Raw genomic sequence first — 15,201 nt, 5'->3', positions numbered from 1 at the left:
CAAAAACCAAATAATCAATTATAGGTTAATGTAATAGTTTAACTTATCAGTCGTATATAACGAATGTGTATATATTATTAGTTGATATATTTATGAAACTTATTGATGATATATATTCAAAAAGTCAACCAAAGGTATATCCAAACGGTCATTTTGGAGAAACGTCAGGACCAGTATTGATGGATCGTCTAGGATGTTCAGGAAGGGAAACGGATATCAGTACATGTTCATTCGCAGGATGGGGAAGGACGTCATGTCAACATAACCAAGATGTCGGGATATCTTGTGGTAGTATATACAATGAGTATTTCCTAAATGATAATAAATGGTTTCAATAAACCTGATAAAAAGTACTTAGAACATTGTAAGTGTTCTTCCTCATACTATTTCTTGATTGGTTTTAATATAAAAAAAAAAAGTTCAACCGTAAGGCATTTAATGTAATAACTGTAATGTTTCCCCTTAAAAATTTCAATCATTTAATTGTCTTGCTGTTTTTTCATATCATTATTTCTGTTAGAAATTATAGAAGCCTTTTCAAAACGGTAACTTTAATCTGGACATTCTAATGCAGAAAGGTCACTTTTGATATTACTTGGACGTAATAGACATTTACCTGTTGGACCTTGAATATCCATCTCACGCATACATTTCTTTTTATTCATTCTTGCAATTTGTTCTAAGTGGGTTGACTTAGGGTACTTGGTGCAACAAGGGTAGAATAATGTTACATAAAAAACGAACTGACCTAGCCATAAAAAAAGAATAAGAAAGACTTTGATACACACATAAGTCTATAAAACACATTTTGAAAACGTCAGCTTATTAACAACTAATCATATAATACTTTGTAATTTCAACTCTGTTATAGTACTCCAAATTAGAAAACAAAGTCCCCGATTTTTAACAGGGACTAGAAAATCTGAGTCCTGTTTATTATGAATGTTTTTTTTTATAAATATGTGCGAAGACAAACAAAATCATAAAACTACTTTTCTTGCCAAACAATAGAATAAAGGAAATCGTATTATTATTTTTTGTAAATTTGCATTAAAGATGCCGGAACTTCTGAGGTACGTCTTGTTGGTGGTACAAGTAATGAAGGTCGACTGGAAATCATGTACAGAGGAATTTTCCGCACTGTTTGTTCTTATTACTTTTATACATCACAAGCCAAAGTAATGTGTCAACTTTTAGGACTGGATGACACGTAAGTCGTCTCTTTATTTTACAGTATAATCTTGGTTTTTACACGCTGTTGTTTGATTAAACAAAAGACGTTCATAGAAAACTCGTCTCCAAGACTATTATTCGACCGAAAAAATTGCTGAATGTTATAAATAAATTTCATATAAAGGCCATTTTTAAAAATTGAAATATGTACTAGTACCTGTACATTATTCAATATTTTCAATGTTAATATTTTTTTAAAAAGTAACACATTATAGAGCAAATAAAAAACTAACCAGAAGGAACACATGCAATTACAAGATACACCTTCAGATTACGAACGCTGCACAAACTATAATTCTAAATGTTCCCGGCAAGTGGGAGTAAAAATTGAAATAATTATACCCTTCAAAAATGAACATAAACGTATCTTAATCTTTATATTCTAGTAATCATATAATTTTACAATAGATACTTCTAAACTACTTATTTTCTAAATGAACCAGTAAAAAATAATCAGGTCCTAAGCTTAAGAACTGATTATGTAAAAACTTCAACTTAAATTTTTTAACGAATTTTACTTAAGTGTAAACATGCAAAACAGCATTGACAATCAAGGTCCTGATCCTTTGATATATACACAATTGTATTTTAAAATGTTGTTTTATTTCTTTTGGACTCATCTTAAAAGAAACTGTACTATTACCAATGATATATCAGTTATGCTTTGTTTTGACAAGGAATCCAACCTTCACAAGCGGAACCAAGTATGGAGCATTCAGCGGTAGTGGATACATGGTAGCTATGACTAGTTGTCCCAGTAATGCCGTGTCACCCTCACAATGTTCGTTACGATACGGTTCTTACTCCCAGTGCAATGGTGCTCGATATGGTTACTCCAACTATGAAGCTATTTTGAAGTGTGGTTAGTAAAAATATTAAAGTATCAGTCTTTTCAAAAAGAATTACTTTGTGAAATATTGGATTGGAAAAGACTTGTATTTTTCCAAGTTTCTTAAGGTCGCGCAAGAACAAGTTTTATTATTGGTAATTTATGCATTTAATTTTTATACTGTATCAGTGTATGTAAAGTGCGGATCTTAAAATATCATTTTTACTGTATATGCCATAAATGTCTACTGTAGAATGATAAATAAACAGACGAACTTTTTTTAATTTTTGAAGAAAATCAAGAAAATTAGTTAAAATGTATATGTTCAGAAATACACAATACTAATAAAACAAAGTAAGAGATGCGAGCGGGGTTTTATCGCGCCTAAAGTCATCCAGCTGTGAAATATATACCAAAATAGGTGAATATTTAGGACATTTCACGAACAGATCGTGCAGGTGCTTTATAACTAACAAGTTAGATGTTGTTGCAGTAAAAAATATTCATTTTAATACAATTATTAAAGTTGTATAACGTAGAATATGTTTTGTCATTCAGTTTCTTCATATTTAACTAAATTCCACTATGATGATTTTGTAATGCTAGTCATGTTTACTGTCGAATAATGATACTATTCTTTCATTTTCACTGTGGAGCGAATCATTATTATTGTATATGCGGTGCATTTTCACTGTATAATTTTATTTTATTTTATCTATTACAGCTCATTTCTTTAAGCATGTAGAGCAAGACTTTAGTTGATTTGCTTGCTTTTTTTTATTGGATAATCATTATAATAACACCCAATTTAATTCAAATATTAAAAATACAGGTTAAACTATGCCTATTCATATTGTTTAAAAATGTCCATCTTATTTACAAAGTTTGTATAAACAATTATACAAACAAAGCAAGCCAACCAAAGTTTTGCTTTACATGCATTAGGAAATTAGCTGTAAAGCCTTAATTAAGCCGACTTGCTCAAACAATAGATAATTAAAAGTAAGAGAAAGATTTGATAAAAATTAACTTACGGAGGAAAGTTTGGTTTTAAAACACTCTAATAAATTCAATAGAAATAACATTAATTTCAAATGTATTCCATTTAGTTTCTTATAAAGCGTATAGGGATCTTTATCCTCATTTTTTTTTATCCATTTCCATGACACTTCACCACTAATTAAGTACATCTTGATATAGATTGCACCTTTGTTTTTCCGTTTAAAAGGTTTTACACTGGAGCCCTTTATAACTTGCTGTTCGGTGTGAGCCAAGACTCCATGTTGAAGACCGTATTTTGACGTATAATGGTCTACTTTTATAAATTGTGACTCGGATGGAGAGTTGTCTCATTGTCACATACGACATCTATATATGGCTCAAAAACGAAACGAGACGGGATAAAAAGGGATAAAAAAATCTACGCTACTTTTTTAATATATTTATAATGGGCTTAATATGAGTCAAAATAGAGTAAAATAGTGGGTCGCATTTGGGTATAAGCGTCACGCCGGATTGCCGAGTTTTTGCAAGCGTGACAGGTGAAAGTCAAATGATTGTGTAGTGAAAAACGGGAAATGAAGTCTAGCGGGACACGGATAAAAATTAGAACTGCATAGTATAAGCGGGATACGGGAATTTGACAAAACAATAAGCTGAATACGGGAATCTGACAAAACAGTAAGCGGGATCCGGGATCAGAACCCCCCAATGAGACCCAAGAATAAGATATTTTTGTATATTCATCCTATTGTTGCAGTCATGCCTTCAAGAACAAATGTATCCGATGCATGCATTTTTTTTTTATATTTTTGGTCCCTTTTTCAATTTTGTGGGGTCCAAATTTATAGACAAAAGTCCTTTAATATAGATATTTGGAATTCGTTGACATGCTGAATCTAACCGTGTATCTAGTTTGGGGATTTTTTTGCCTAGTTGATGAAATAGCCCACATAGAGTTCCAAAGGGTGTAAAATCAACAAAAATGAACTGTAGCATGCATTTCGCGTACAATAACCCAAATGTGCATGGTTTTACCTCTGCGGTAGTATCCATTCGCGTAACTAGAATTTTTCATAAGTAGGGGCCCACTGACAGCCTAAGAGGGCCCGCTGCTGTCACCTTCCAGTGATTCCCTATATAAGTTAAAATCAAGGAGAAACGTAATCAGAAGAATACAATATGACATTTTGAGAATCGCTTTTGTTACAAGTTTGAAAAGCTATATATTTGATGAAGAATGAATGAGGAGTTTGTATTTCAATTTGAAAATACATGTTTCATAAATCCTAAAGTCATCAACTAAGTTTTTTTTTCATTTGCTGCAAGTGCATTTATCACATAATTCAACAATAAAAATTCCTCGCATCTTTGAAAATTCTACATTAATAATGACTGCCCTAACAGTGATAATTCATCGCATCTATAGTTAAAATGGATCGCTTTCAATAATCGATATGCTATATTACGATGCTTTCATAACACTTATTTGAACTTTAATGCTATGTTTGTATATTATAAAGACATATCACAATATAAATATGTTAAAACTTAACTTAAAATCCTTTAACTTGATATTTTCAAAACGTAAACAAATACAGTTTTCCCATGATCCTTTATTCTACAATAGACATACCCGCATATAACAGTAAAAATGAACTAGCTGGATTCGCACTTTATATACACTGTGTATTGTAATATTGACGCAGTACGTTTAACGTATTGTTGGAAGTCTTTTTTCATAGGCCGATCCATTATAGGCTATAGGTTTCAACGAGGTACTGCGACACCACTTATATTATTTACTGCTGACAATGATTGTTATCGAAACATATGTTAGAAACACGTTAGATACATGTACCATGCATTTATCTACTGAATTTAAATTGTTTAATTATGTTAAAAAATATATAACATACGATTTACAAATACACAGTAATATATAATTTACACAAGAAATACTAAACACTTATCACTGCTTTTTAGCGAAAATACCGTAAAAGTCCGAATAATAACCAAAAATTTACTAGAATAGTAATTTTTCTCTAAATAGCCATCCTCCTTATTTTCTAGACGGGTTCCGTATTTTTAGCCATCTTAGAGCTCGTTAGTCATATTAGTAATGTGTGTTTATTGTTTTAAAAAAGAATTACATTTAAAACATTTGAAAAAGGTTTTACTACTTTTTTAGCTTCTGCATTCTTTCAACTTGTTCTAGGAAATTAGAATTTATCTAATTAAATATTATTGATTTAAAGAACAAATCAACATTGGTGACTTAAATTTATAACTTGTGTAAATCCAAAAACATTTATTGTTTCGCAATCAGCAAAAATCATAAGTACACATTCACAGAGAAAATAGGGAATATTAAAATATGATTTCAGTTCGTATATACCGTTGGTTTTCCCGTTTGAATGGTTTTACACTAGTCATTTTTGGGGCCCTTTATAGCTTGCTGTTCGGTGTGAGCCAAGGCATCTTGTTAAATGCCGTACCCTGACCTATTATGGTTTACTTTTATAAATTGTTATTTGGATGGAGAGTTTCTCATTGGCACTCATACCACATCTTTCTATATCTATAAACTAAGTTCTCAGAAAACATTTAATCCTCGGGACTTGGTATGTGTCAGGTACCAAGTAAAAGAGGGGCAACAAATACCACAGGGACAGTCAAAATCGTAGATCGAAAAAATTGACAACTCCATGGCTTAAAAAGAAAAAGACAAACAGACAAATAATAGTACACAGGACACAACACCGAAAATTAAAGACTAAGCAACACAAACCCCTCCAAAAACTGGGGGTGATGTCAGGTGCTTCGGAAGGGTAAGTGTATGCGGCATGTTTAAATCCCTGGGTTTTATACCTTGTTAAGAGGTCTAAATACATATTAGTCAATTTTTTATATCAAACACTATGCTGCATACATCAATGTTACTATGTGTGAGTTCACATCTTAAGGATTCGGACAAGGATTCTTTAGATAAAAAAAAGAAGAGGCAGTATGAGAGCCAATTAGACAAGTCTCCACAAGAAACCAAATGACACAGAAATTAACAACTATAGGTCAGCGCACGGCCTTAAACAATGAGCGAATCCCATACCGCATAGTCAGCTATAAAAGATCTTGAAATAACAAATGTAAAATATTTCAAATGAGAATACTAACGGCATAATTTATGTACAAAAATGAACAAATACGACAACCACTGAATAACAGGCTCATGACTTGGGACAGACACACACATACATAATGTGGCGGGGTTAGACATGTAAACGGGATTCCCCTTTTACCTCTGACATGCTTATAAATTTAGAATACAGAAATATTTTGCAAGTCTTCATCCGTTTTTACTTGGGTTAAGCAAAACACAATTAACAATTTTGAGAAAAGAACAGTAAACTGTATATACTCGATTTTATAACGCATTGGACTCTTTATAGGTCAAGCACCTGCTTCAAATACCAGACTGGTAAATGGCAGCACCCCTTACAACGGAGCTGTTGAAGTATTCCAAAATAATCATTGGGGACCAATTTGTGACAGTAATCCTGACATCAAATTGGCAAAAGTAATCTGCCGATCATTAGGAAATACTGAAGAGTACGTACGTTGTGGATAATAATGTGTTTTAAAAAAGACAACAATTTCCCTTTTCTATAATTCTAACGATTCTTAGCAATAACATAACAACATAATAAAGAGGTTTTTTTTTCTTACGAAATTGTGCAAATGTCACCACTTAATTTGATACCGTAATGCTCATGAAAATAAAGGCAGAAAATATCAGCTAGTCTAAGATTGAAAATTTGAACAAAATATTGTTTATAAAACACCAAAAGTTTGCAAAATACTGGTATCTTCTAATATCATTACTGTTTAGTGTACACTTCAACGAACGTATTTGAAGAATAAGGGATTACACGTATCAACTATGATTTAACGAGTAACATACACAACAACGTGTGATTTATAATAACGACTCAAGTAATCTTGCACTGTATACAATTCACCAATTTTACTTTTTTTTACGTATAAAAAAGAGTTTCGAAAACATCTATTGCAGTCTTTATTGTATTGTGTTTGAATATAAATTCGGCGACTTGCTAAATTAAATGAATTTGATTGTTATCAGCTCATATATACCCCTTCATGTAGAAGGAACAGTTATGTGTGTATCATTAAACCATTATTGTAAACTGGCATAAGAAAGAATGACTCTAGTGCTTATGAACTGTAAGGGATCAGCAGGCCTCTACGTTATGCTGCTTAAAAGAATATCAAGACATAGGATTGACTTTGAGTATAGCCGTTTATTCAAATCTGTATTTAAGATATGCAGAAATCTACAAGTTGCAACAGAATCGTATCAGACAATATGTAATGTACAGTGCTCGCTGCAGTGGGTCTGAAAAGGATGTTTGGAGTTGTCGACATAGCTGGAATATCCGCACATGTTCAGATCCATCAATAATAGGAGTTTCATGTGGTGGGATATTACCTTAGTTTTAACGTATTTGCACTATAAACCTGTTAAAACAATTAATAAAGATTGAGTTAATTCGTTTTTCATGTCGATAGTCACTTCATACAATAATCATACAAAAATATGGCTCTGAATCTGGTTTTACCTATACAAATCTTATCACTTACGTGATTGTTCATTTTAATTCCTATAGTATTGTTTGCTGCTTACTCTAAAATATTAACGGTATTTATTGAGGTAACTTTGTTGTTTCTTTTGTGCTTTTTGTTAACCTCCGCCCCATATATTATATATAAAAAGTATTTTCACTTGTCATCTTTTTTAATGTAATAACATTCTTCCATGTAGTCTTATTCATCAGTTGTTAAAATGAATGGACATCGTTTTGTTTTATTTATTCAGATACTTCAGTTAAAACAATCATAATGAGCACATACCAATTTATTCCAAACTGAAGATGAAAGGCATGCTACAATGAATGACTAATATACTAATCTGTTGTCCTTATTAGTTTTCGAAAATGTTTATTTAATTTTCATAGTGCTCTTAAAGTTTTGACTCTCAACCATTTTTTAAATTCTTCCGATTTGTCAGTGTTATTACTACCACTGAGTAGGTACCTATACAGGCTGACTGTTCTTATCCGAGGATACCGAATACATGTTAACTCGCTTTTGAAGTTTTGAATTGTAAGTTGCTATTCAACAATATCGAAACTTAATAATATCCAATTGTATCCTGCGAACAAAGGGTCCCCGGTGGAGGTGTTTGTTGTGGTTTTATTCTTTCACTTGGAGCTCTATATTGGGTTTTAAAAAAATAAAGCGTTATTCAAAAGCAAATTAAAATTCATGTTACTTAATTTATTCCTAGTTATGCTTACATTGGCATATAGAACATACAAGGTAAATGATAATAGCATTACAAAACATTTTGTATCCATGTTTTCTATTACAGAAACCCGTATTCGTTTAATTGGTGGTACTAGTTTTGCAAACGGCCAGTTAGAGGTTCGCTACAATGGACAGTGGGGTACAATGTGTTATGATACGTTTGACAAATCTGAGGCAAACGTAGTATGCAGAATGCTTGGATTTGAAGAAAAGTATGTTAGTTTCGAAGTCAAATGAATTATACCTAGTGATAAACAGTGATCTGTTCTTGTAAAAGACGAATATTGATAAACAAAAAACTCAACTCAATTGTCTTTTATAACTATGCCTGATGTGCATAAAACAACAGACGACGATAAAGACAAGCTGATAGTTTGTACCTTGAGTATTTAATGTATGATATAAAATCTAAAAGAAACTTAATAAGAACATTTGATTATAACATAAGTGATAAACGTTTCATTTGACTAAAGAGCATGACTACGTTATAACTTGAAATAATGATATGTAAAAAACAAACAAACACGCACCTGTTGTATATGCGTCTATCAATTAGAATTTCATTTGTAATATTGCTAATGAAAAGGAAACAATTAAATAGACTCATCATAGATACCAGGACTAAATTTTATTCATAAGCTCACCTTTATTTGTGACTTTGAATACTGTAACTTCTTCGATTTTCAGAAATGCAGGCGTGGTGAAGTATGGATATAGTTCAACACCTATCATAAAGGATGACCTCCACTGTAGCGGAACCGAGTCTGATATATCAATGTGTAGCTACCAGGGATGGAATCCTAGTACTTGTACGAATAATCACACTGTTGGTGTGAAATGCAGTATGTATTGCAAAAAATGACATAAAACTAGAAGTGTATTAAACATTACAACAAATTTACAATTTAACCGTTGTTTCGCGTCATAGCAGAACTATTTTGATGTCATATATCAAACTTCATGTTGCTGCCCTATTACCGTAAGTTCAATTGAACTCTTAAAAGCAGCACTCATAGTACAAATAATCATTCATATGTAAAATTGGAGATTGAAAAAGTCGTACAAGATACGAATAAACATTGATATATATAAGTAAACAACCATAGTTATTTTGCTATAAACTATACATGTTTAAATCATAAACTCGTAAAATTTTACTATTCGTGAATTGTTATTCTCATAGACTTTTATGGTTCACCAAAGCTGTCGTTATTTCATGTTGTTTTATAAAAAAAGGAATGTGGATAATGTGAAATCTTCTTTCAGTTGAGACATTGTTTATTTACACACTGAAACTAAATTAGTGCGTTTTTTGTCTAAATTAGATATACCAGTGCGTTTATATGGAGGCAGGAAACCAAGCGTAGGAGCAGTTGAGTTATTAATTAGTGGAGTTTGGAAACGTGTTTGTGATCATAGTTTTACCAAGAACGCTGCAGTCGTGATCTGTCATTCACTTGGATATCAAAATGCGTAATTTGTTTTTTGGTTAACATATTGATTTTCTTATAAAAAATTACAAGAATTTCTGATGTTTAAAATAATTAGTTATTTCCAAATATTTTTGAGCAATACATTTTTCATAATGAAAAATGTCAAGTGCGAGGTAGAAAATAAAATAAATATAAAATTGAGAATGGAAATTGGGAATGTGTCAAAGAGACAACAACCCGACCAATTAAAAAAACAACAGCAGAAGGTCACCAACAGGTCTTCAATGTAGCGAGAAATTCTCGCACCCGGAGGCGTCCTTCAGCTGGCCCCTAAACAAATATATACTAGTTCAGTGATAATGAACGCAATACTAATTTCCAAATTGTACACAAGAAACTAAAATTAAAATAATACAAGGCTAACAAAGGCCAGAGGCTCCTGACTTGGGACAGGCGCAAAAATGCGGCGGGGTTAAACATGTTTGTGAGATCTCAACCCTCCCCCTATACCTCTAACCAATGTAGAAAAGTAAACGCATAACAATACGCACATTTAAATTCAGTCCAAGAGAAGTCTGAGTCTGATTTCAGAAGATGTAACCAAAGAAAATAAACAAAATGACAATACATAAATAACAATAAACTACTAGCAGTTAACTGACATGCCAGCTCCAGACTTCAATTAAACTCAATTAATAACACTTTTCTCTTTACATAAAAGATACCTGAAAATTAATTGATCGAAAAGTATAGTTTGATCATTTTGCATGTGGTTTTTCTAGAGGTCAGATTCCGTTAGATGTATGATATACGTCTATATCAAAAAGCCTTGAAATAGTGGTTTATAATCAATAATTTTGATTGGAAAAAGTTACTTCTATCAGCTGGTGTTTGATGTTGCCGTTTGCTACTTTCTAGTCATCACCTCAATGAACACGAACAACTCATTACTTTTTGTTTTCAAATCAATGAGTTTAGAATTACTTCGTATTTCTGGTGAAGGAAACTTGGTTTCGCGATTTAAACGTAGACACTTTATTTAGAAATATTTGTACTTACTTATAGTTGATTATTCATACCATTTGTCTTCAAACTTGTATTCATAAGATTAATTAAATGCTAGAGACTGTCTTGTATTACAGGTGCCAAGATTTGGCTATTTCATTAACACTGACATTCATGATATATGTAATATGTATGTTCAAATGTCAATTTATACAAGTGACTCTACATTTCTCGATTTCCGTTGTATTTAAATGTGGACTTTTTATTTGACATTGAAAGAAAAATTGTTACGAGCGACAGGGATTATGCATATAATTAGCGTTTTAAATTACTAATTGTTAATTAAGTATCGCACGGAATTAAATCCTGGTTGTTTTTAGATGAATTACGCTAATATGTAAAAGTTTTATAATTGCAGCGCACCAGAAATAATTACCATGAGTTCAATAGATGTAGGACAGGATCATACTGCCGTAGATGATATTCAGTGTTCCGGTTCTGAACAGTATATAGCAGACTGTAGTATAAGTAATTCACAGAACACAACATGTTCACCAAATAACACAGTGGCTATATCATGCAGTAAGTTTTAATTTGACTTTACATATAGATCGTCGTACATACACATTTATATTAATTTTATCGGGAAGTGGAAAGTTCTATTCAAATGGTAACGTGTCTGTGTTTCCCCTGACTGTACAGCATGAAGACTTCACAGAATGACTTGCAAAAAGAGCAAAATCAACCTATAACAGTAAAACTTGCTGTACAAGGGTCTTGTAATTGGAAGTATATTTTTAAAAATTGTTTTTAAAAAGGAATCAATTAAACTCATCTGTTCTTATAATTTTTAATAAGCTATATCGATTTGCAGACATGCACACAGTATGCATGTATGTGCCTGTCCTAAGTCAGGAGCATAAAATTCAGTGGTTGTCGTTTGTTTATATGCAACATATTCATTGTTCGTTCATGTTTTGTACATAATTAAGGCCGTTAGTTGTCTCGTTTGAATTGATTTACTATGTCATTTCGGGGCTTTTGAAAGCCTATTTTGTAGTGTGGGTTTTGTTGCAGGCAGTACAGCAACCTATAGTTAGTCATTTCTGTGTCATGTTGGTCACTTGTGGAGAGTTGTCTCAATGGCACATTACACGCATTTGAGACGTAAAATTTCTTTCTACACATATATATACAAACAAATATTAATATATACCCTTTCGACAAAAATCATAAAGCCGAAGAATACTTTGGGCATTTAGATATGTAAGCTATTTACTGCATTGGTTATACTTGTAGCAACAAATGTAAAACTTGTGGGAGGAAGATATCCAAATGAGGGAAGAATAGAAATACAACACAATGGTACATGGGGATCTGTGTGTAATCATACATTTACTGTACAGGATGCTAGAGTTGTGTGTTCTATGTTAGGATATAATAACCCGTAAGTTACCTGTGTAATACATGTTTAGCAATGATCAATTTGTATTATTGTATCTGAGTATGTATATCTTTCTTTAATTATGGGCGAATAAACTTTCTTTTTTTGAGAAATTTCTAGTTTAATTGCTTTTTAATTATTGACATTTTAACCAGTATGACATTTTTTCTTCTATCTTTACATGTTACAATACACGAAGTAAGAACTTTAAAACTTTAAAATAATGGATTCTCTATGCTTATCTATTAGATTCATGTTGTAACATTTTCAGTTTTCTTCAAGACTTATAAATACTGCTGTTTGTGCAGGATTTATGGGACTATATCACGTGTATTTATTTTACAAATTCGAAGATTGAAGTTTTGTTGAAAATCGATTTTATTAGGGAAGATATTGAAGTTTCCTACCGACAATGTTGTTCATGTCCCTTTATAGAAATATTGCTGCTAAGCTCTGGTAGAAGTGTTGCTATTACGTCAAATGTTGGAGGGTTGCATTGAAATATTGATGACGTGTTGTTGTTATTGGTTTTTTTTCCAGAATAGATCAGATATTACATTAAATAATTAACGTTTTAAGGACATATAAAAGAAAAAAAAACTCTGGTGACAATTTTTTTTTTAAATGTGAGTGATTATTTTGGTACTGATAAAAAACCTATTTTTTTTTATTTGGATAAAATATGTCTAAGCAAGCGATTCAGATATATATATATATATATATTGTTTCGTATGTGTTACATGTACATTGATTTTTAAGTTTCTTTTGGCCTTCTTTCCTACTGAATGTTATGCCTTTTTTCACATGCTGTTTTGATAGCTCAACATCGCGTTGTGTTTGTTTTAGATATCCAGAAGTATGTTCGTCATGTTTTGGTGTGGCTAATGATAATTCAACTCGATACAATGTGAACTGCTCAAACGATGAGTCTGATATTTCTCAATGTATAGATAAATGGGAAGATGTTCCTTGTCTGGGTGATGCAGGAGTAAGATGCAGTAAGTGCTACTATTGATTAGATACAAGTCATTGTGTGGTACACAAACAGTTGCAATAATTGATGATGAAATTCAGATATACAACTGTATTTCTAGATGATCTTATGTCACATTACATTTTAAACAAATATTGATATTAAAAAAAATGGCTGTTTTGATGTGTGATGTTTTCTTCAAAAGGATAAATAAATGGAAACATACGAAGTTACCTATCTAATTCAAATACGCAATATCAAAGATATTTAATTCGAGGGCATCATGGGTATATATTATTTATTGAAGTGCAGAATATTTATCCCAGTTTAGCTTGACAAATAAGCTTAATACCAATGAATACCATTGTGACCACATTGTTCTTAGGCGTCTGTTAACCATTTTGATACAAAATTCTGTTTTAAGCCTTTCCAATATATATTAAAATCCTTGTATTGAATTTGCATAACTATGTTTTTATATGATAGTCATGACATCCATATATAGTGGGCAAAAATAATAATGTTATTTTTTTTTACAATCTACACGTTGATACTGTGAATGCAAGCAGGGGTACTTATACAATCTACACCTTGCTGACTGTGAATGCAAACATAAGTACATCATCTTTAATCAATATTGTTTGTTATAAAAGGGACCCAAATTCGTCTCCAGAATGGGGCTAATCCATCGGAAGGACGAGTAGAGGTATACCATAACAATCAATGGGGAACAATTTGCAGTGATAACTTTGGTAAAGAAGACGCAAGTGTTATTTGTAAGATGCTTGGTTTCGACCCATTGTAAGTATAAGATATATCAGTAGTTCTATAATAGTTACACATATCATTTATACTTATGAGGTTCTGTTAATCTGGCAGTCGATACCAAATCGTACACAAAATTGAGTAAGAATTACTTCAACTTGTCATTATGAGTTGTGTCAACGACATTTTTGTATGTTCTATCGAATTCTGATAATATCTAAGTCAATGTGAAGTTTATGAAATCAGTCTCTTTCTCAATTTTATAATTAATTTGCATATCAGTCGTTCCTTAGTAATGTGTCTTGAATTATCAAAAGCTAGATTTATGTATGATTTCGTGGAGGCTGCAATACGCATTATTTCGTTTTTATGAAATACTGGGCATATTATCAATAATTTACGTAGTTTGTTAGTAATATAAGCGTATGCGAATGACTATCTTCACCATGTCTTCACAATGAAGTTAAATGGTCAAAATTTATTTTAAATTACCCAATTGACTGACATATATATGTATTTTGAAACTTTGATAAATGGTATTCTAAGAAAGCAGTTACAAAATTTCATCGTGATATGTCATAACATTACGATACATGCGATTGAACACAAATGCAAGTGTGATATGTCATATCATTACGATAAATGCGATTGAACGCAAATGCAAGTATATGTTACATGCATAGATTTTATTTGATTTTTGGTGTTTTAGCACCACTTTTAAGCTTCACTTTAGAACTATTTCATGGCAGCCAAATTTTATTGTTGAAGGAAACAGAAATGGCCGGAGAAATCCACCGACCTCGGATAGGAAAATTGACAATCCTAATAAACAACGCGGCATCGGCAATAAAGACATGTTACACTTTTTATATTTATAATTCAGATATCCAAAGGTTTACAAAGATTCACGTTTTCTACCTGGTAATGGACCAATATGGATGAATAATGTAGAATGCTGGGGAACAGAGGAGGATTTAGCTGAATGTGAATTTGACAAATATGGACGCAATACTTGTAATCATTCACAGGATATTGGCATTTCATGTGGTAAATTATCCGTAGTTAAAAGTTGTATTTCTGGAGCTCTAACAGTAATAGTTTGATAGGTGTTCAAAAGTGCATATTTTTGTTTAGA

At 31.8% G+C, this 15,201-nt stretch overlaps 1 protein-coding gene across 1 annotated transcript; it reads left to right on the top strand.

The window, feature by feature from the left end:
* Positions 1 to 315: 315 nt before the first annotated feature.
* On the top strand, positions 316 to 14,106 carry LOC134702029 (scavenger receptor cysteine-rich domain superfamily protein-like). The gene is made up of 12 exons (XM_063563136.1): positions 316 to 364; positions 1,057 to 1,210; positions 1,911 to 2,095; positions 6,511 to 6,670; positions 7,402 to 7,556; positions 8,511 to 8,658; positions 9,134 to 9,288; positions 9,772 to 9,919; positions 11,303 to 11,466; positions 12,184 to 12,331; positions 13,175 to 13,326; positions 13,955 to 14,106. Exons 1-12 carry the CDS (start codon positions 316 to 318, stop codon positions 14,104 to 14,106), a joined length of 1,770 nt encoding a protein of 589 aa, XP_063419206.1.
* Positions 14,107 to 15,201: the final 1,095 nt, after the last annotated feature.

The sequence above is a fragment of the Mytilus trossulus genome, unplaced genomic scaffold (genome assembly GCF_036588685.1).
Source record: "Mytilus trossulus isolate FHL-02 unplaced genomic scaffold, PNRI_Mtr1.1.1.hap1 h1tg000373l__unscaffolded, whole genome shotgun sequence".
Taxonomy (NCBI): Eukaryota; Metazoa; Mollusca; class Bivalvia; order Mytilida; family Mytilidae; genus Mytilus; species Mytilus trossulus.
The sequence above is the reverse complement of the archived record's forward strand: the minus strand, read 5'-3'. Positions and strand labels throughout refer to the sequence as shown.